The sequence below is a fragment of the Silurus aristotelis genome (assembly GCF_946808225.1).
Source record: "Silurus aristotelis genome assembly, chromosome: 11".
Classification (NCBI taxonomy): Eukaryota; Metazoa; Chordata; class Actinopteri; order Siluriformes; family Siluridae; genus Silurus; species Silurus aristotelis.
This window is the reverse complement of record NC_139584.1, coordinates 22,045,465-22,067,862: the sequence shown is the minus strand read 5'-3', so window position 1 is coordinate 22,067,862 and position 22,398 is coordinate 22,045,465. Positions and strand designations below refer to the sequence as shown.

Genomic DNA, 22,398 nt, shown 5'->3' with positions numbered 1-22,398 from the left:
AAGGTGGAGGTAGAACTGCATCAAGGACCAGCTCTGAGCCCTTTCCTCTTTGCAGTTGTGATAGACACATTGATGGACGTGGTCAGACAGAAGCCTACATGGACTACGATATTTGCAGATGATATTGTGATTTGTGGTGAGAGTAGGGAGCAGGTTGAGAAGAGCCTGAAAAGGTAGAGGTACCTGTGGTGAGACCTGACAACACAAAGGTGCCCTGTGATAAGAAGGTGAGCCGGTAAAGGCAGTATGATTTTCTGGGTAATTCTGGGTAATACTTCAGGGTATTTCCTAGACATACTTCCTTATGGCATGTGCTCAATTTAGAAGCATGATGCTGCTAGTGTTACTGCAAAAAATGTTCAGGCATAGTTTATTAATGGTGTGCAGGCAGTTCAATGTGTTCATTTTCTCCAAATTCCCAGGATCTGAATCTGATTGTGCATCTGTGGGATGTGCTGGAAAACATCTCTAGGTAACGTATGTAACCATGGTTTCCTGAGTTAACAAAATGCGGAAGGAAGCGCTATAGGGATGCTTGCAGTTTTGCCTGGAGACGTAGCATCTCGTTCCCTCAGGGTACCATGGTTACATAAGTTACCTGGAGATGTTCACTTTTAGGAACTCGAGCTGCATCAAAAACGCTTTGGGAACAAGGGTCCATACCGCCAGATGACAGACCTAGTGTGGAAGAGCACAGCTAGGTCGAAAGACAGAGGGGCCAGAAGTGGCACTGAGTCGGTGAATAGGCCAGTAAGTCGCTGAATAGGCCAGTCTAGGCACTCAAGGGGCATCCAGCAGGAGAGTCATAAGTGCCTCTTAGCAGACACAAGGGCGACCATAGAACGGGCAACGGTCACAGCGGTTTGTTTTGAGGCCCTCAGAGCCGGATCCGATGCACGCCGGATCTCCTGGACCTCTTGGCTACCTGAGATGCCCCCCACGTCCAGCTCTCGCAGCAGGTAGGTTTGATAGGCCTGCAGCACTGCCATGGTGTGCAGACACGCTGCAGCATCTGTGTTTTTGGGGACAATGGGACACCTGGGAGAGATAGTTGGCCAGCGTCCCTTTAACCCGGGGCACCGAGGCGGCGCTAAAATGGCTCAGCCCAGGACCTGGACACCTCAGGGTGCAGATGTGGAAAGAAGGGCAAACCCTGACATGGAGGTTGTGATGCAGGTTGCAAAAAACGCTCGTCAAACTTGCTAGACAGGCGAACTTTCTGCACATCGGCTGGCCAATCTATATAGCAAACAGGCTCGCAGAGCATAGCTCCCCTCCTCGGAGGAAGAAAGAGGAGCTAAAAGCCCTCATCACAACGGAAAGAAAACGCAGAGAGGCATGCTTCTGAAGCTTGCTACCGAGTGCTGGACCAGGCAGGTAAGAAGGCAGAAAGGGACAAGCCCATCTCCAGACCCTCTGTCAGGTCCATCTGCGACCCCCAGGAACTAGCATGTACCCCCCATAATATAGCAGGGGCAGATAGGAACACACAGCCGATAGGTGTGTTTCTGCTTGCTTTGATTTCTAATATTTTTTTTCGACATTTACTACTTACTATTAAGACATACACACATAGAGTGCTTCAAGAACAAACAAAAGCTAATGCTGGCTTCACGCCATGTGCTTTTTCTAGCTTCCTGGTTGTGATGTCACCCCGCCAGGGATGAGCGCTTTTCATTGGACTGATCAAACACGTGATTCAGAATGTGGACAACGCTGAAGTGTTCACAAACGTTGATGTTAAATTCCAATACTAACTAATATAGACAATGGTTGGATCCTCTATTCTGAAAATAAATACACACATTAGTTTAAGACTTGTCAACACACAAGACCAATTGAGGCTGCCTAAGTTACATGAAAATGGATTCAGAAGTTATACTTTTGAGCAGTGTTGGGCAATAACGTGTTACTAGTAACGCGTTACTGTAACGCAGTTACTTTTGAGAGTAACTAATATTGTAACGCATACCGTATGGTGCATTGTCCGTTTTTTTTTTTACTTTTTTAATCAATTCATTTTGGCTGAAGTGTAGCCTACAGCCTAACCTGTTTACAGCAGCGACGCATTGTAGGATTGGTGGGTGCCAACCTCTGTAAACTGTGGGCATGTTTCCGTTTATTCAAGTATGTGCGGCAGTAATGGCGAGTCAAGGCAAGAGCAAGACGAGTTTCTCAAAGTTGAAATATGCTCATTATTTCACTTTAGTTGAGCATAAACACAAAAACTTTTTAGTCAAATGTAAGCTGTGTCTTTCTGGTTCGAAGGTCGTATCGCTGCGATAACAGCAACTCCAGTTTGTCGAAGCACCTCCAGAAACTACATGCCTCGACAAAGCTAGAAGCTAACCCGGTGTTATGTTGTACATTGTTGATAGTTTTCATACTTAAGCTGTGAAAGGAAAATTTTTAAGAGCTCAACACAACATTTTTTATCATGCAGAAGCCACTTTAGCTTTTGATTCTGAATATATTATTCAGCTTGTTTTTTTATTTATTTCAGAAATCCTTGTGATATATTCAGTTTTTGCTGGTCTGACTTTTTAAAAATTACTTCGTGTTTAAGTTTTGTGTTTGTCTGATTGTGCATCTGTGGGATGTGCTGGAAAACATCTCTAGGTAACGTATGTAACCATGGTTTCCTGAGTTAACAAAATGCGGAAGGAAGCGCTATAGGGATGGTTGCAGTTTTGCCTGGAGACGCAGCATCTCGTTCCCTCAGGGTACCATGGTTACATAAGTTACCTGGAGATGTTCACTTTTAGGAACTCGAGCTGCATCAAAAACGCTTTGGGAACAAGGGTCCATACCGCCAGATGACAGACCTAGTGTGGAAGAGCACAGCTAGGTCGAAAGACAGAGGGGCCAGAAGTGGCACTGAGTCGGTGAATAGGCCAGTAAGTCGCTGAATAGGCCAGTCTAGGCACTCGAGGGGCATCCAGCAGGAGAGTCATAAGTGCCTCTTAGCAGACACAAGGGCGACCATAGAACGGGCAACGGTCACAGCGGTTTGTTTTGAGGCCCTCAGAGCCGGATCCGATGCACGCCGGATCTCCTGGACCTCTTGCCTACCCGAGATGCCCCCCACGTCCAGCTCTCGCAGCAGGTAGGTTTGATAGGCCTGCAGCACTGCCATGGTGTGCAGACACGCTGCAGCATCTGTGTTTTGGGGGACAATGGGACACCTGGGAGAGATAGTTGGCCAGCGTCCCTTTAACCCGGTGCACCGAGGCGGCGCTAAAATGGCTCAGCCCAGGACCTGGACACCTCAGGGTGCAGATGTGGAAAGAAGGGCAAACCCTGACATGGAGGTTGTGATACAGGTTGCAAAAAACCTTGCTACCGAGTGCTGGACCAGGCAGGTAAGAAGGCAGAAAGGGACAAGCCCATCTCCAGACCCTCTGTCAGGTCCATCTGCGACCCCCAGGAACTAGCATGTACCCCCCATAATATAGCAGGGGCAGATAGGAACACACAGCCGATAGGTGTGTTTCTGCTTGCTTTGATTTCTAATATTTTTTTTTGACATTTACTACTTACTATTAAGACATACACACATAGAGTGCTTCAAGAACAAACAAAAGCTAATGCTGGCTTCACGCCATGTGCTTTTTCTAGCTTCCTGGTTGTGATGTCACCCCGCCAGGGATGAGCGCTTTTCATTGGACTGATCAAACACGTGATTCAGAATGTGGACAACGCTGAAGTGTTCACAAAAGTTTATGTTAAATTCCAATACTAACTAATATAGACAATGGTTGGATCCTCTATTCTGAAAATAAATACACACATTAGTTTAAGACTTGTCAACACACAAGACCAATTGAGGCTGCCTAAGTTACATGAAAATAGATTCAGAAGTTATACTTTTGAGCAGTGTTGGGCAATAACGTGTTACTAGTAACGCGTTACTGTAACGCAGTTACTTTTGAGAGTAACTAATATTGTAACGCATACCGTATGGTGCATTGTCCGTTTTTTTTTTTACTTTTTTAATCAATTCATTTTGGCTGAAGTGTAGCCTACAGCCTAACCTGTTTAGAGCAGCGACGCATTGTAGGATTGGTGGGTGCCAACCTCTGTAAACTGTGGGCATGTTTCCGTTTATTCAAGTATGTGCGGCAGTAATGGCGAGTCAAGGCAAGAGCAAGACGAGTTTCTCAAAGTTGAAATATGCTCATTATTTCACTTTAGTTGAGCATAAACACAAAAACTTTTTAGTCAAATGTAAGCTGTGTCTTTCTAGTTCGAAGGTCGTATCGCTGCGATAACAGCAACTCCAGTTTGTCTAAGCACCTCCAGAAACTACATGCCTCGACAAAGCTAGAAGCTAACCCGGTGTTATGTTGTACATTGTTGATAGTTTTCATACTTAAGCTGTGAAAGGAAAATTTTTAAGAGCTCAACACAACATTTTTTATCATGCAGAAGCCACTTTAGCTTTTGATTCTGAATATATTATTCAGCTTGTTTTTTTATTTATTTCAGAAATCCTTGTGATATATTCAGTTTTTGCTGGTCTGACTTTTAAAAAATTACTTCGTGTTTAAGTATTGTGTTTGTATAGACCATAACGCATAAAAGGGCATTAATGGGAACATTATAGAATGTTCTTTAAAAAAGTAACTAAAAAGTTACTTTTAACAGTAACGCATTACTTTTTGGTGTAAGTAATCAACAAAGTAATTGAGTTACTTTATGAATGAAGTAAGTAGTTACTATTTCTTAGTAACTAGCACAACATTGCTTTTGAGTATACCTAATACATCTTAAACACTTACTCAGTTTAACATTCAGATGATCTTAAATCACTAAATTAACACCTAAACAACTTCAAAATTGAGATAAATAATTAAAACGTACTATTTATTACCACTTTATCACATGTACATATTTATATGGCATATGATGAACTCGACTTTCCTCTGCACATAAAAAAAAAAAAAGAACAAAAGAAAAAACTTTTATTCAACATTTGGAACACATGACATTAAAACAACACTATCATCCTATTCTTCTAATGAAACACATGTGCATGAGTAATAAATACATTTTAAAATAATAAAAGTGAACAAAACTCACTCTGATGCTTCACGCTCGCTTCAGAAACACACAGAAGGCCTACGATGCACTGTTAAAATAATGAAATCACAGACTAATTGGACTTTTAACCAAAAGAGAACCAACAATGTAAGGAAGCAAATATAATAAAAGAAATACTTAAATGGCTCAATCCTAATGAATTCCCATCTCAAGTAATATGACATTTTCCTCAGTAATGTGATGATTTCCAAATGAGGTCTTTGTTGCATATACTGAAACTAGAAGAACAGCTTCTTCATATTTGCTTGATGTGAACAATACCGTGTTGTGTTCTGAATACAGCCCAATGTGTTAATAACATAACCACACTTGTTGGAGAGGACACGTCCTGTTCACTTACAATGAGATTACTGTGTTACAGCCTGCACAGCGGAGAAGGACAGCATCGTTTTCTCATTTACTTTGAAGTCTAATTTCTAGTCATGCATAAAATTAACAATATTATCAGAAAACGCCAGACGGATTAGTTGGGAAGGGGGTTAAGCTTCGAATGGCGAGTAGAGGAGAAGTGAAAAACAGGAAACCATGCAGAAAATGAAGAAAGGACTGTATATTGAGGAAAGAGGAAATAAAGAGATTCGATAGAGTAGTCCATACTTCATGGGACCTAGTGGTTACGTGGTTATTTTCTGCAGTATTTTTTTATATGACCTAACTTCTTTTAGGCTATACTTATATGCTTATAATCAGCACTTAAGACTTACACAGGCTGCAAATAAATTTTAGTACACAAAATAACATATCAGTGTATCATAACACACTTGTCTGGACAAATTTATGGAGGGATATTCTATGAAAGGATATTTTGGACCATAATTTGCAATTTGCAGTTGCATTCCCCATATGTGGACACATGAATTGTGAAATAATCCAAACTGCAAATCTTGCATTTCTGATTGTGTTTCACTTTTTCGCGAATTTTGCAACTTCCAAATGGAAAAGCAAAGTCCATTTGAAACTGCATTTCTAGTGTTTTGGGAGCCATATCATATTTAAATAGCAATATTGCTACTTGTGTAGCCTGCCAAAACTCAAATGGAATCACAATTACTTTTGCATTTGCATTTGCATGTGTCGTGTCAAGTCAAGTCAAGTCAAGTCAAGTCAAGTCAAAAAGCTTTTATTGTCATTTCAAACATATGTAGCTGACGCATTACACAGTGAAATGAAACAACGTTCCTCCTGAACCCTGGTGCTACATACAACAACAATCACAGAAAACACAGGGCTAAGGACTAGTAAGTGTCCTTGCTGCATAAAGTGCATTGTGTGCAACCTGGTGCAAAGACAACACAGGACAGTGCAAGACAATACAGGACAGTGCAAGTTTTGCAATTGAGTTTGGATTATGTCACAATTTTTGCATCCACATTTGAAAAGCGCAATTGCAAATACAATTTGCAATTCCTTTTGAAAATTGTCTGGAATATCCTTCCATACATATTAGTTGCTTGGGTTTGAACAGATAATTGGATTTGGAATTGAAACTATGTTGCCTAGAACCTTCCTTTTATCCCAATGTGCCTTAGTCCAATAATCCTTAATCTCATATAGAAGTTTAAATGAAGACACCAGTGTCTGGGATGTTTTTACAACTATTTTCATCTCCAGCTTTAGTTAAGCCTAATTCTACAGTAGATCAGCCTCATTTAGCAAGCTGATTGAGACAGGTAGTGGAGTGCAACTATTTATACTGTACACTCTTTTGCACAGTACTGGTCATGGTGGAATTCACTATGCCACGGTGTGGGGGTTTTATGTGATATTTTGCTTCTTTTTTTTTTTTTAGCTTTTTGCAAGAGTTTTGTAGAGTAGGAAAAAAAGAAACAATGGCATTTCTTCAAACTATGACTTTGTTTTAGTGCCACATAAAAAAAAAAAAAAATATTGAAGATTATGAATTTAAAATCATGGCAATACGAAAATTAAATTTGTAATATTTCGAGAAAAAAGTCAAACTTAGGAGCAAAATGTCAGGTCAATAGGAGAATAAAGTTGAAATCTTTCAAACCCTGGACCCCTGCTGAACTACTGCCAACTACTGAGATGCAGAAAGTCAACTTCTTCACTGCTGGTGTTCAACTCCTTCAGGTTCCAAATTTTCATAGTCTTTTGGGAAACAACGTATCCTTTTGAATATCATGCAGACGTAACCATCAATATCAGAAGCTAGCGACGAAATTGCCTCAATTTCTGATTTCTTCTGAATATATTAAAATTCATACATAACCGCTGCAATGCACCAAAAACAAAGAATTTCCTTATTGCTAAATTCTAACCTAAAGTGCGATTTAACCAAATCCTTCACATATATTAAATGCAAAACCATAAAATGTTTCTCGCAATTCTACCTTATTCATATATTGATACATCTATTTTCTATCATCTTTTTTCTGTAAGGTGGCAATTAAACGCCATCATATCAAACAAAGTGATATGAAAGTGATAATAAAAATTGTATCTAGGTTATGTACGTAACCCTAGTTCACTGAGGGAACGAGACTCTGCGTCACAACGTTTTGGGAACGCCTCTGCATTGCTCACACTCTGAATCACGTAAAATCTGGCCAACGGCAAGGCATGACATCACCGGCAGGGCGACGCCGCGACCAGGAAGCTACAAAATGCGCATGCAGTGGAGCGTCGCTAGCTTCTGACAAAATAGAAGGGCAGCACGGCAGGGAGGCAGAGAGTGTGGCTTAGAGAAAATGTTTCGTTCCCTCAGGGAACTAGGGTTACATACGTAACCTAGAGACATTCCCATTCGGGAACTCGAGCTGCATCACAACACTTTGGAAACGAGTGTCCAATCACACCAAACTGACCAGTCCTTTCCTAGTGTGTGAGAGCACAACCAGAACGCAGGACAGAGGAGCAACTCTAAGGTTGAGGTTGTAAAACCTGACGAAGGTCAGCGGGGTGGACCAGCCTGCAGTATTGCAAATGTCCTGGAGTGGGATAGAAAGATCCTGTAGGTTCCTAACCCTCTTCAGGGAGGATATAGCCAGAAGGAAAACCATCTTAATAGACAGGTACCTAAGGGTCACCTTGGCCAAGGGTTTGAAGGGGGGCTCAGACAGACCCACCAGGACAACGACCAAGTCCCACACAGGCACTCTGGGTTGCATCCCGGTCCTCTTCCTGCCACGCAGGAAAAATGTCACTAGGGGGTGTTCACCCAGTGACTGCCCCGCAGGCAGGGTACAATAAGCTGCGATAGCGGACATGTAAACCTTCAGGGTTGAAGAAGCCAATCCTGTGGCAAACTGTTCCTGCAGGAACACCAGCAATGTACCAACCGGGATGTTACCTGAGTTTAATTGGTGGTGCTCATGCCACGCAGCAAACAGGTGCCATTTAGCAGCATACGACCTCCTTGTAGAGAAAGCTCTGGAATGGAGGATGGTTTCCACTCCTGCTTTTGTTGTGCAAAACACACCCATTACCTGTGAGGCCTGGCACATTTGCATTTGTTAGGCAAGCCAAGGCAGGCCGAACATTTGTGTGTGAAATAGAAACCTTTAGAAATGCCTGCAGTATTTATACAAAAGAGACACAATTACAATATATGGATACACAAGTCTGTTTTATTTTAAAGTGTTTCAAACTTTACAGCTTTTGCAGACCCAGTGTCCATCGTCCCTGCATTTGGCACAGGTAAATTTCTGACATGTTGCACAGGTAAACCTGCTGTGATTCCTGTTGCAGCTCTCTTGCACCAGGCACTGCGTTGTCTGTTCAGTCCCTGGCACAGCAGCTGCTGCAGCTTCAGCAGCCTGCCTCTGTGCCAATATTTTCTTGTGCTGCATGAATCAGCAACGAAGTTCCTTAGCTAGAAGACTCAGAAACAATCTTCTTTTGCCTGTCCACCCTGTACATGCCTTGTTTGAAATGTAGGCATTCACCACCACCAGGTCCAGCATATTGTAAAAAAAACACTACTGGCCACCTGCGTGTTGCTGCTCTTACGGAATACATCCGCGCCATTTGGTCCAACACGTCTACACCACACTGTAAAAGCAGAGAGAGAGAGAGAGAGAGAGAAAGAGAGAGAGAGAGATAGAGTCATGCCCAGTAGCGTTGTTTTGCGCTGCAGCAGTCAGCAGTGCAACAGTGACAGTGAAGTAAAGAAATTGTCCGTCGTGACATTTCTCCCATCATCCAAAAATGGCTTCATCAGGTTCATGACCACGTTCTCTGCCAGCCTCTCTCCCTTCTGACGACTGGGGTCCTTTCCCAAGTAAGGACATGCATTGCAGACATATTTGGTCTCCAAATCCGTGGCCATCCAGAACTTGATCCCAAATTTGTCTGGCTTGGTTGCGATATACTGTATGAATGGACAACGAACCTTGGTAGGGAACAGCTGTTCATCTATGGTCATGTGTTCTCCTGGAGTGAAACTCTCAGCACAGTTCTTGTTGAAGCGTGTCCAGATGTCGGAGATCGCAGCAAATTTGTCTGTTTTCACCCGTTCTGCCCGCATGTCCTTGTCATCAAATCGAAGGTGTTGCATAATTTAAATGAATCTATCTCGGGGCATTGTCTCTTTGATTACTGGCACCAGAAAGCTTTCTGACCAGCAATCCACAATGGCACCAACGGGACACATGATTGCTCTTACAAACAGAATTGAAATGAATGCCATCAGTTCATGAATTGCCGAATTCCAGTCTGGCTCTGTTCTGTCCCTGATGGTCTGCAGCATTCCCACGTCTAGGCAAAGGAAGCTTTGGAGCACGCTTGTAATTTTACACTGTCGGAAGATAAACAAATAGAGAATGGTAAATTTACATGAATCTCACTCTAAATGGGTTTATATAAATATCATATGTACTATGGCAATGACAAACCTTAGCAGACTCTGTGGGTCCAGCTTGCGCAGTGAAGCACGAGTGATTTGCTACTGCACTGGGCATTCCAATGTCCTCCTCTACCCACACAGTGCCGTCTTTTGCCGTCTGGCTCAGACAGAGCTTCCCAGTACCACGGTGCATCTTTAGTGGAGGCATGTTGGGTTCTTTTTCTGTCTCCTTTTCAGATTCTTCCGAGGAGGTATCAGTGGCCTGCTGGACAAATAAAATCTCCCTCTATCAGAGTCTGCTTCATCCATTTCCTGAAGCCAGGCCAAAGCCTGTTGCGTGGAGAGGCTCTTCATGCGTGGCAGTGATACGGAGGCCATCCTGATGTGCGTTCTCAAAAATGCGAAGAAGAAATTATTCTCCCGCCTGGGTCGGTCTGCTTTTATGCACAGCACTGTGCTGTAGTCATGCAATGCCACTCCCTTACATACACAGTCACAATAGACAGAATAAACCATAACTTCACTCAGCTTATGACATTTGTCTACAAACATACATTGGAGACTGAAGTGCTAGCAAGTTTTCATTTTATTCATGTCATTGTTATGTATTATATATTATGTATTAGCAACTTTTCATTCTGTTTTCACAAATTTTTTTTATAAATAAAACAGACTTGTGTTTCCATATAATGTCTTTAAAATTTGCAGCTCAGTCAATGTGTGGGATATTTTGTATAGATAAGGCAGGCATTTCAAAAGGTTTCCAAGTTACACACAAAGGTTTGGCCTGCCTTTGATCTGAGCTACTCTGAGTAAACAAATGCAAATGTGCCAGTCCTCATAGGTGATGGGTGGTTTGCACAACAAAAGCAGGAGGAGAATCGAGCTGAAGAACTGTGAAAATCTCAACAGGGGTGAATAACACCTCTGGACTTGCACCAGAAAATAAAAAAGCCAGTAAACCTAGTGCTAGGAGAAGACAGGCTCCTTCCCAGCAAACTCTCTCCAGAACTCCCGGGAGCAACGCGATAGGGGGAAAGGCGTACAGGCATAGGCTCGGCCACGTTTGTACCATGGTGTCCAGCCCCATAGGGTTGAGAGATAGAGAACTAGAGGGACAGTGCGAAGTCTCCTGGGCTCTGTAAAACCTCCACCATATCATTCATTCCCCGTGCCTCAGCCCTTGCCTTGAAAGGGCATCTGCTCTCCAATTCAGGTGAACCGGCATATAGACAGCCCTCAATGAGAGCAGTTTCACTAGGACCACAGGAGGATCTGCCGTGCCAGCCTGTACAGGGGGTGAGATTGGAGAACCCCCTGGTGGTTGATGTACGAGACCACTAATGTGTTATCTGTACAGACCAGCACATGGTGATCCTTCAAGTCTAATAGGAAGTGTTTGAATGCTAGAAACACAACCAGCATCTCCAGGCAGTTTATGTGCCATGTGCCCCGCTCCGCTGAGCAGCCTCATGGGTGTTCAGCAGGAAAGCCCTGTCCCTGTTGGGTAAGATGCCTTTCTGTGGCTACTTGCGCTGACATGGACCGACCTATGGCCCTCGCCGTTTCCTTGGTGGCCATAAAGGTGCTGTCGACCTGCTGCCTTGCCTACTAGAACCGAACCCCTTAAACCCAACACATTCGTGTACAGCGTGGTTCGTTGAGAAAAAAAGATGGGCCGCATATGGGGTCTCCCGGGACTTTGACACCTTGGCGTGCAAATCTGGGATAAAAGGCAGGCCCGGCATGGGGACTGTGACGCAGGCCGCAGGACGTGCTCATCCTGCTTACTGGGTGTGCGCTGCTTTCACTTCTCATTGGGCCAAGCTAACTTGAGCTTGGACATGGCCTGCTGATTGAGCTGATAATTTAATTGGCTTCTTCCTGTATACAATACAGTGGTCCCCCGGAACTCACGGGGTTCCAAGACGCGAGTTATGAAAATCTGCTAATTTTGGACGCACCCCCCCATGAACTATGGTACCTTAGTGAATTAATCTAGACATTATGTCACTTTTATACAATAATGTGTTTTAACATTGTTTAATAACATTCTTAGTGAAAACATAGTTTCAACTGTATTCCTAACGTTCCTGAACATTTGGTCCCGCTGCGGATTCCCGAGAATTTTTGGATAATCCGTAGCTTGCTGTTAGGCTACAAATGAGAACTTGTGATTTTCGGGGGTTGACTGTATTTTCAACCAGTAACTGTTTACCCTGCTTGTTTCTACTTCTCCAGGCAAGTCTGCATCTCTCTACAGAATATGTTGGGAATGTGTTTCATATGCAGTTTGTTTGTGTAAATGAACAAGCTTTTATTGCGCATTTGTAATTTAGACTGTAAAGTTACCCTTTACACACAAACATACACACATACACACAGAGTAATGTTTAAACAGAATTAAGCTTTTATTAATTTCCACTTCCCTCCCTTTTTATGTGTGCAGTACAACGAGGAACTGCGTTATGTAGAACCATGTCTGAATGGAACTCTGGTACAAGCAGACATCACCAACAAAGATGTAAGTAATTACATGTATGAGTTTGTATTTTATATACAGTAAGTACTTATATGTGTCTTTAAATAGTTAATTGTATGAATGTATATATAGCAAGTACAGTACAGATGTGGTTTATCTTCAGACCTGTTTGTGGGGTAATGACTACCATGGTGCACCTGAGCTTTGTTATCCATTGTAAGTAATATGTGTATATGAGCTTAGCCTGTGAGTGATGTTGTGATTAGAGAAGGTAAATACAATTCCTATGTTCACACTCGAAAGAGACAAAGTTAAGTTTGATTTTCTCAGTTAATTGCAAATTAGGTGAAGTAAGCCAATAATTGTTCTGATTGATTTCTTAGACCAGCTCTAAGGTGCACACAGTCCAGTGTTTTTTCAGTTCCTTTCTCAAAACTATTTGATAAAGCAAAATGCATAATTTACAACACAAAACCAAGGAATCAATTTTGAGACTTCATGCATTATTTCATATTTTTGTAGGTTATAATGTATATGGACAAACATTTGTCCACATTCTACATCTGACCATTAGATTTGTTGTGCTTTTGAACATCCCATTCTACGTTTAGTCTCCATTTAGCTGTTATAATAACCTCCACTCTTCTGGGAAGATGTTCCACTAGATTATGGAGTTCATTTGTGGAGATTAGTGCTCAATCAGCCACATGGGTGTTTATTAAGTCAGGTACTAATGTAGAGTGAGTAGACCTGGGGTCTTCTTGTGGAGATTTGAGCTTAATTTTTCCCAATGGTGTTCAAAAAAGGTTAAGGTCAGAGCTCTATAGCAGGCAGTTAGAGAAACATTTTCATTGAACATTTAATTGAAAACAGTTCAGTAACATGGTTGGGTATAAATAATGTAGATTCGAGAGGCAGTGTCTCTCAGAAGTACAGATGGGCAGAGCTTCACCAATCTGATTGTGTCTAAAAATTGTGGAACAATCTCAGAATAATGTGCTTGTTCAAAACTGCACTGCACAAAATCATGGCACTAGAAAATTCAATAGATGAAAAATGTTGCTGCGGTTTCTTTAGTGAAAACATGTAAAGACTTTTTTTGACAAGTGGACAAAGCAGCAAGGATAAAATTTTATAATTTTTATCGTGAAACCCTCAACAAATATCTGGACTTCATTAATGCAGAAAAAGAAACTGAATTAGCTCTCTCCACATCACTTCATCAAAAAAATTACCTTGTATATATGCTTGCATGTGGTGGACAGATGTATCCCCATAGAAAACCTAATGAGCATTCCTTGCTTTGCCCTCTATGGTACTATATAAACATAATCAATATGACATAGATGTGGGCCAGACACTTAGTTCTTACCATGGCATGCCACTGTATGAGCAGTGTCTTCTCCACATAGGCATTATTTAGCGGCATTACACTCCAAAACATTTGTATTGGTACCACCTCCTGTATGTCTTAGGGTGGGTAGGTTCCTTATACCATTTTTCTACTATGTTATTTAAGTCATTATTTTTATCAAAAATAGTCTGATCTTTTTAAATACTGGATAATCTGCAGTTGTATATGTTTATCATAGACACATGTTATAGACATTACTCAAGGAAGACACAAAAACCGAATTTGGTGATGCTATCAAGATTTTTGGTCTTATCTGCAATGTGCATTAGTATCAAAGGGAACTCCAGTTCCATGCAATCACTTGCTGCAACTAGATTTGTCTCATACAATAAGGTCTGATAGTTGCCTGCCTTTTTCTCTCTGTCTGTCTTTCCATCTCTTTCCCTCTGTTCTCTGACTCTCTACAGACATGCACACACACATAGGTAATAGGATTGATGGAGCCGAGACAGACAGTGGAAGTTATTACTTTGATTACTCTTGACAACACACATCAGAGGCTGAGTTGGGTGGGGGGGGAGTAGGAAAGAACAGAATCTGACAGCAAGGTGGAAAGATTGAGGGTGGAAAATTGACTGAAATCTGAAACATATTTCCTTGTTCCTTTTGGTCACTTGAGCTAAATCATACTTTTCCATTAACAGAGCTTTGTCTTTGTCCTTTGTCTGTCTCAGTTTTTATTTTAGCTATTCATTATACATGCCTATGCTGATCCTAAATTTCATAAGCTTCTCAGTATTTGTATGGGTTTCCTCTGCATTCTCTAGTTTTCTTCTAATTTCATAAACATGCCAGGATTTGGATTAGTTACGCTAAAGTGCCCCAAGGTGGAATAAGTGTAGCAGGAGCTTTAGTTTGCAGGGGCCAGTAACTTAATTAACATCTGCATTTATAACTATGGGAAAGATATGAATAAATTGTGTTGGAGCTTGAGGATGGAAACTCATTTTCAGAGACCATTATGTGCATGATTTGCAAAATGTAAAGACAATGGAAGAGCAACTGTTATTTAGGTCCTATTTATTGAGAAAGTCAGTGCAGGACATGATCATCCGTGAGTTATACTGATGAGAATGAATCTTAGTAAGCAATAAACAATTTATAGACCAATGTATCTCAAGTCTGTTTATAAGAAGTAATTTTTTTATTTGATGCCAGATGTCAGAGTACTTTTGAACCCAGCCTAGAATGTTAGTAAAAACAGTCTATCAGCAACTACTCATTATGTTTATTTTATTTAATATGTCCTTATCTGTGTAGATAATACTCTATACATTTTTTAAATCCCCTATGACATAACAAAAAGGTGCTTCTCTAATGTTGTAGATTGCATTTTGGTTTTGGTCCATCCATATTATTAGAGGGGAAAGTTCACTGCAAATGCATGCAAATGTAATCATATCTGATCACCATACTATAATGGAACGCTTTTCTATCCAAATGGGATTGGCTTTTTCATGACAATGCCTCGTACATAGGACACGAAGACTGACTGACTGGTGTAAAATTATGTAAATTATATTTTATGACCCTTATAATCACCAGATCCTAACTCAGGGGCACATCCATGGGATAACTCTGAACTGACATATTAGTAAGCACCCTCTATTGCAATAAATGAAACAGGAATTGAAGGATTATCTTTTAGTAGCAGGGTGTGGATTATAAAGTACATCATAAAGTATCTAGTACATTCATAGAAAGTTGTAGAATCAATATCAAGACACAATGAAACTGTTTGGATGAATGTTATATGTTTTTTTTTTTTATTCTTATCAGTCAATCAAATCAATTGTAGAATAAACAGCATCAGTGAAGAGGAATACTGATTGCAGGATTGTTCCCAAATGCCCTGAAATAACAACCAAACCAAATATATAAATTTATTTATATTCTAAATTAATTATAAGCTTTTTGGGTGTATTATTGAACAATACCATCCATTATCAATAATTAATGGTATTAGAATTTTGTATTAATACTGTTCATTGTAAAACTCAAACGGTTTATCTGAACATGACCGGTATTATATTTGCATAAGTTTTGCCAAATAATACACTAATTTTACAAGACAGCTATTTAGCATTTGCCTTCGCCTTACTTACAGTGCACTGCTGGCAGTATAATCAAATTCACAGCCTGAATGCTTTTAACTTGAACAAAACTTCAAAAGAGTAAAGATAATAACAAGCTCTATTATTTGTGTCGATTCGTTTTTCTGGACTGCACTGACGTGCGGTTTTAATCGCAGCAGGTTAAACTCAGTTTGGCTCCTGCACAGTATTACAGACTTGTAGTAAAAAATATGTGAAAAATGTACCTGCTTAATGGACTATGAGTGTCAGGGATTCACCCTGCCACGCCCCCCTCTGTAGCTGTCAGGGATTCACCCTGCCACGCCCCCGTCTGTAGCTGTCAGAGATCCACCCTGCCACGCCCCCCTCGATAGCAGTCACGCTGCTTCCCAAGATTACCGACAGCTGTGGCTCATGAAAGATCAGACTACATAAACTCACGTTCTTGAGTCACAGGCTGTCGGTCGTTATATTGTCAAGCTGGACAATCGCGTGGCTGCTCGACCGCCGGCTGTATATGCGAATTCCACTTCCGACTTGGATTACTCATTGCCGAAGGCTTTATAGATTATGCTTGGGACATTCGAACTCATAGCGGACAACGCGTATCGAGCGGATGTCTTTGTTTGTTGTTTTCAACGGCTTATGAGTGTTTTTGTGTTGTACGGTTGTTGAAATAAAAGGACAATGATCGGACTATATCGGCTTCCGCGTCTGCAGCCTGACAGAACGACCGACCTATACCGAACGCGGATTCGCCATTCCGCGATTCCGACCGCAACGGATCGGCAGCTGAACCCGGCTTCGGATTTCCTCCGGAAGCTCAGTGCCGCTTCTCGCGGTTCAGATCCACAGAAGCCGGATCATGAGAGCGCGGCTGCGCCACGCCCCTCAGAGAGCGCGAGGGGATTACCGGCTCGTTACTCGGGGAAAAAAGACGAATTGGGCGGATTTCTGCAAGGCATCGGCGAGTATGTGGCTGTTAACATTTCCCGGTTTCCTTCCGAACGAGCCAAGATTGCCCTCTGTATTTCCCTCCTGTCTGGAGAAGTTCTTGCCAAAGCCAGCTCACTATGGAGCGCCAAAGGCGGCAAATTCGGCTCACTCGCCGAATTCAGCGGGCTGCTTCTGGGGAAGTTGGGGATAGAGGTGGTGGATCTCCACTACAGTCCCCTTGAGGAGGAAGGTGCTCCATTCCAAGGTTCTCAAGAGCACGCGGCTCCGTGCCGGATCTCCCATGAGCCTGCAGCTCAGCCCCAATGTTTTGATGAGAGGGCTGCTTCATCTCAGGGTCTCTACCAGCGTGCTGCTGTGTTCCGGGGTTCTCGTGGACGCACCACACCATCTCCGAGCGTCGGCGAGCACACCATGCCGTCACAGAGCTTCTACAGGCGTGCCGCTCTGTTCCGAGGTTCCCGTGGGCGTGCCACGCCGCCACAGTGTCTCCAGGAGCGTGCTTTCCCGCCACAGAGTCGTCACGAGAGCGCCGCGCCGACACAGAGTCGTCACGAGAGTGCCGCGCCGCCACAGAGTCGTCACGAGAGCGCCGCGCCGCCACAGAGTCGTCACGAGAGCGCCGCGCCGCCACAGAGTCGTCACGAGAGCGCCGCGCCGCCACAGAGTCTTCACGAGAGCGCCGCGCCGCCACAGAGTCTTCACGAGAGCGCCGCGCCGCCACAGAGTCTTCACGAGAGCGCCGCGCCGCCACAGAGTCTTCACGAGAGCGCCGCGCCGCCACAGAGTCGTCACGAGAGCGCCGCGCCGCCACAGAGTCGTCACGAGAGCGTCGCGCCGCCACAGTCGTCACGAGAGCGCCGCGCCGCCACAGTCTCGTCACGAGAGCGCCGCGCCGCCACAGTCTCGTCACGAGAGCGCCGCGCCGCCACAGTCTCGTCACGAGAGCGCTGCGCCGCCACAGAGTCTCAGGGTCTCTACCAGCGCCGCGCCGCGCCGACACCTCCGGTCACAGAAGGCGAAGTGACTCCTCCGAGTCCCTCTCCAGACGACGCCACATCCCAGAGCCCCTTCCAAGGCGACATCTCGCCCACGGAAAGCTCGGCTCTGCCCCAGGACCTCCAAGAGAGCTCCGCCCAGCTCCAGGTCCCTCCAGAGAGCTCCGCCCAGCTCCAGGTCCCTCCAGAGAGCTCCGCCCAGCTCCAGGTCCCTCCAGAGAGCTCCGCCCAGCTCCTGGCTCCTCAAGAGGGCACGACTCCGCTCCAGGCTCCTCCCGAGAGCTCGTCTCCGCTCCAGGCTCCTCCCGAGAGCTCGTCTCCGCCTCCGAGCGACCCCACGAGCTCGTCTCCGCTTCAGTGTCCCAAAGAGAGCTCCACGCTCGTCTCCAGCGCCCGCAGAAGGCGACGGCTCGTCTCCAGCGCCCGCAGAAGGCGACGGCTCGTCTCCAGGTCCTCTTCAGGACGACGGATCGCCCACAGGATCCCCGCATGGCGACGTCGGTCCTCCAGGTCCCTCTGACGGCGACGTCGGTCCTCCAGGTCCCTCTGACGGCGACGTCGGTCCTCCAGGTCCCTTTAGAGGGTGGTACGACGTTCCTGGTCTCCGCCCGGGACGTCCTCCACTCCCCGGTCATTGTCATGGTTGGCGTCCAGTTCCGGTTCCCCGCCATGGAGATCGCTCCGGCTTCAATCCCCGCCAGGGGCTTTACTCAGCCTCCCGTCAGCACCGAGGGCGTGGCTCCGTTCCGGATCCTCCTGCAAGGTGTTGTTCCATGCCGGCTCTCCGCAGAGGATGCTCACCAGGCCTCCGTTGCTCCCAGGCATCTAAGGAGGCCTTCCTCGGAGTGCCCTGGCCCGCCTGGCATAGGTGGGTTTTGGGGCGTCAGGTGTCGCCCCTGGAGGGGGGGGTACTGTCAGGGATTCACCCTGCCACGCCCCCCTCTGTAGCTGTCAGGGATTCACCCTGCCACGCCCCCGTCTGTAGCTGTCAGAGATCCACCCTGCCACGCCCCCCTCGATAGCAGTCACGCTGCTTCCCAAGATTACCGACAGCTGTGGCTCATGAAAGATCAGACTACATAAACTCACGTTCTTGAGTCACAGGCTGTCGGTCGTTATATTGTCAAGCTGGACAATCGCGTGGCTGCTCGACCGCCGGCTGTATGCGAATTCCACTTCCGACTTGGATTACTCATTGCCGAATGCTTTATGGATTATGCTTGGGACATTCGAACTCATAGCGGACAACGCGTATCGAGCGGATGTCTTTGTTTGTTGTTTTCAACGGCTTATGAGTGTTTTTGTGTTGTACGGTTGTTGAAATAAAAGGACAATGATCGGACTATATCGGCTTCCGCGTCTGCAGCCTGACAATGAGGAACTTCCCCATCTTGTGCTACACTTGAGCCCAGGTACTGTATATGGTATTTTAATTATAATATTTATTATTTTGAATATTTAGATGTTTTATCTTATTACGCTTTTGTTTTTAACTTAATGGTTTTTTTTTAAACAAATGATTTGGTCAAGCACTTCTTATACTGTATTATATTCAGTCATATTATATGTGCCTCATTTGTCCTTAAAAGTCTATTGGTGTTCCATTGATGCCACTTGTTTTGTGATTTTTCCTCTTCTCTTTTCTTCTTAAATAGTAAAAAGAAGTATGTATTATGTCATTAACTTATTTTATGCATTAGACATATTTGGTGTTTTTAAACTTATTGAAATGCACCTACAACCTGGCTGCATCAGCACAAGGCCCAGGAAGCCTAGAAACTTGATGCAACTTGGTTATAATTTGACCGAAACAATCAATTTGTCTATAGTGTTTTGATTGACAAATTGACATTTGATAGTTACAGCATAAGCATCACTAAAATTAAGTTTTGATGGCTTACAACAGAGAATCAGCATTAGTATAACTAACATCAAAATGTAACATAGAAGGTTATTGAAAAAAAAATGCAACAAGCTTTGTACACCTGCATTGTGGGATTTTTTGCCATTCTTCATGGCAAATCCTCTCAAGGTGGTTTGGATGGGGACTGTTGGTGGACAGCCAGGTCTCTCCGAGGAGATGTTCAATAGGGTTCAAGTCAGGGCTCTGGCTGGGCCATTGTAGGACATTCACAGAGTTTTCACTAAGCCACTCCTGTGGTGTTTCGGCTGTGTGCTTAGGGTCATTGTCATGTAGGAAGGTGAACCTTCAGCCTAGTCTGAAGTCCTAAGTTCTGTGGAACAGGTTTTTTTAATGAGGATATCCAGTCAGGATATCCAGTCAGCTCCAGTCAGCCTTCACTTAACCCCGACCAGTTGCTCAGTCCCTGTTGCAGAAAAACACCCCCACAGCATCATGATGCTACCACCATCATGCTTCACTTTTGGGATGGTTTTGGGCAGGTGATGAGCATTGCCAGATTTCCTTTAGATATTTAGAACAATGTTTAGAATTCAGGCCAAACAGTTTAATCTTTGTTTTATCAGACCAGAGAATTTTGTACCAAACAGTCTGAGATTCCTTCAGGTGCCTGTTAGCAAACTCCCCATGTTCATTGAGGAGAGGCTTCTTTCTAGCCCCTCTGCCATGAAGCAGATTGGGAGAAAATGTAGAAAATCTTAATTCTAAAAAAAGCAAACTTTATGTGTAGCGTAAATTTCCTGTTAGGTAATCTAAAATAAATTAGTTCAGTTCAGTGGCTGGGACTACTCCTTCCTTTTATGAAGTTTTGTGAATTTATAAATGAGAGACGGAGAGTATCTGTGCACAACAGGTGGGCACAACAGGACATCAAGTTGCTTTCTAAGTGACATCTATCCCTGCAGATACAATCAAAAGAGAAGAAAAAGCACTGTTTTTTTTTTTTTTTTCACTCACTCACTCACTCACTCACTCACTCACTCACTCACACACACACACACACACACACACACACACACACACACACACACACACATTAGCATGTTCTAAATTGAAAACTAGTTAATATAAAAAAATGAAGTAGTGTATGTAATAGAAAATGCCTGTAGACATTTTAATTATAAGGTGTGTGCTTTTTCATCAACCCAGTGACAGAGAGGTGTCATGTGGTCTGGATATAGGTGATGAAGAATGTGTGTGTGTGTGTGTGTGTGTGTGTGTGTGTGTGTGTGTGTGTGTGTGTGTGTGTGTGTGTGTGTTTCTGTGTAAGCGACAAACAATGAGGTTTATTTAGACTAACAACATTTCACTGCTTTCCTTGAGGCGATTTTTTATAATAAATCACACAGATGAGGTCCATTGGGTCTTTAGACTACATTACACATGCCCAGACACACACACACACACACACACACACACACACACACACACACACACACACACACACACACACACACACACACACAGATACACAGGGATAGAGAAATACACCAAAACACAAAAAATAATAATCCAATGTTCTCTAGCCATATCTTTGACATAATGTACACCATCTCCTGTGCACTATACCCTCACTGTCTGCACTTTGCTAAAATGTATTTGATTTTATTTCAATTATTTGTTAAGTACATCTTTTAGCATACTATTTTTAAAACAGCGCAATCTGGCAACCTCCTTCATTAACTGTTTTGTTCGTGCCCTCCTCTTAAAATGTTCACAAAGCAAGCATTGAGCAGTGCAAATCCTGCCCCAAGAATCTGTTAGTGTATTGTTTATCTTATTTTTGACTCCATGTGATAGTAATTAGTATTTAATTAGAATTGTCAATGTTTTGTGAATAAGCTCTTTATGAGGTGAAATATTTGCTGAACAGCTAATATACTGTACATGGTTGTACTCAGCCCCATCTGCCTCTTTTGATGAATCATGAGTAATGAGACATCACTGAATCCACTATTCATCTTAGATTTGAAATTACTGCGTAACAATTACCAATTACAATTACAATTGTGAATACAGCTCCAGTTCTTTTTCACTTTTTGGGGTCACTGTGTGGATTAATAAACAGACTGACTTTTTTAATTTTTTTATCCTTTCTCTGCAGCATTTCCGGGAACACCTTGATAAACTATATGCTAAGGGGATCGGGATGCTGGATATTGCTCTTACTGAAGCTTTTGAACTTCTTGATAATGTGAGTAAAAACAGACCATCAAACAGAGAGGCAGACAGACAGACACACACAAACATTTCTTCAGAAATTTACTACTCACACTAGTACTAGTACATTGGTGTTATTATATGTACCACTTGATATAGATTTTTTTAATTATACAGATGGTCCCAGAGTTACAATGGTTTGACAGAACATATACTCTGAAATATATAGGAACAATCCACACATTTTTTTTTTAGACATTCTAAACCAAAGATTCCACAACTTCTATAGGGGTGTTTCTATCAGAATGCCTATTATTAACAAGATTTACACTGTAATCTCCTCACATACAAAAAGGTCAAATATTTTTTTTCACATAGATTAGATAATAGTGTTAATTTTTTCCATTATTACTTTCATTCTGTCTACTAATGTTTTATTCTTTTAGAACAGACAATAAATAATTATGTAAACTTTAGGGTGTCTACA

General features: G+C 43.2%; 1 protein-coding gene across 3 annotated transcripts in view; it reads left to right on the top strand.

The window, feature by feature from the left end:
• The window catches only part of cacna2d3a (calcium channel, voltage-dependent, alpha 2/delta subunit 3a), a 261,628-nt gene that overhangs the window by 122,757 nt on the left and 116,473 nt on the right, over positions 1-22,398 (top strand). For all 3 annotated transcript variants that reach the window (XM_083554430.1, XM_083554429.1, XM_083554428.1), the window contains exons 9-10: positions 12,357-12,431; positions 21,856-21,945. In XM_083554430.1, the coding sequence (XP_083410556.1) occupies positions 12,357-12,431; positions 21,856-21,945 (165 nt within the window). The remainder of the gene's footprint in view (positions 1-12,356; positions 12,432-21,855; positions 21,946-22,398) is intronic.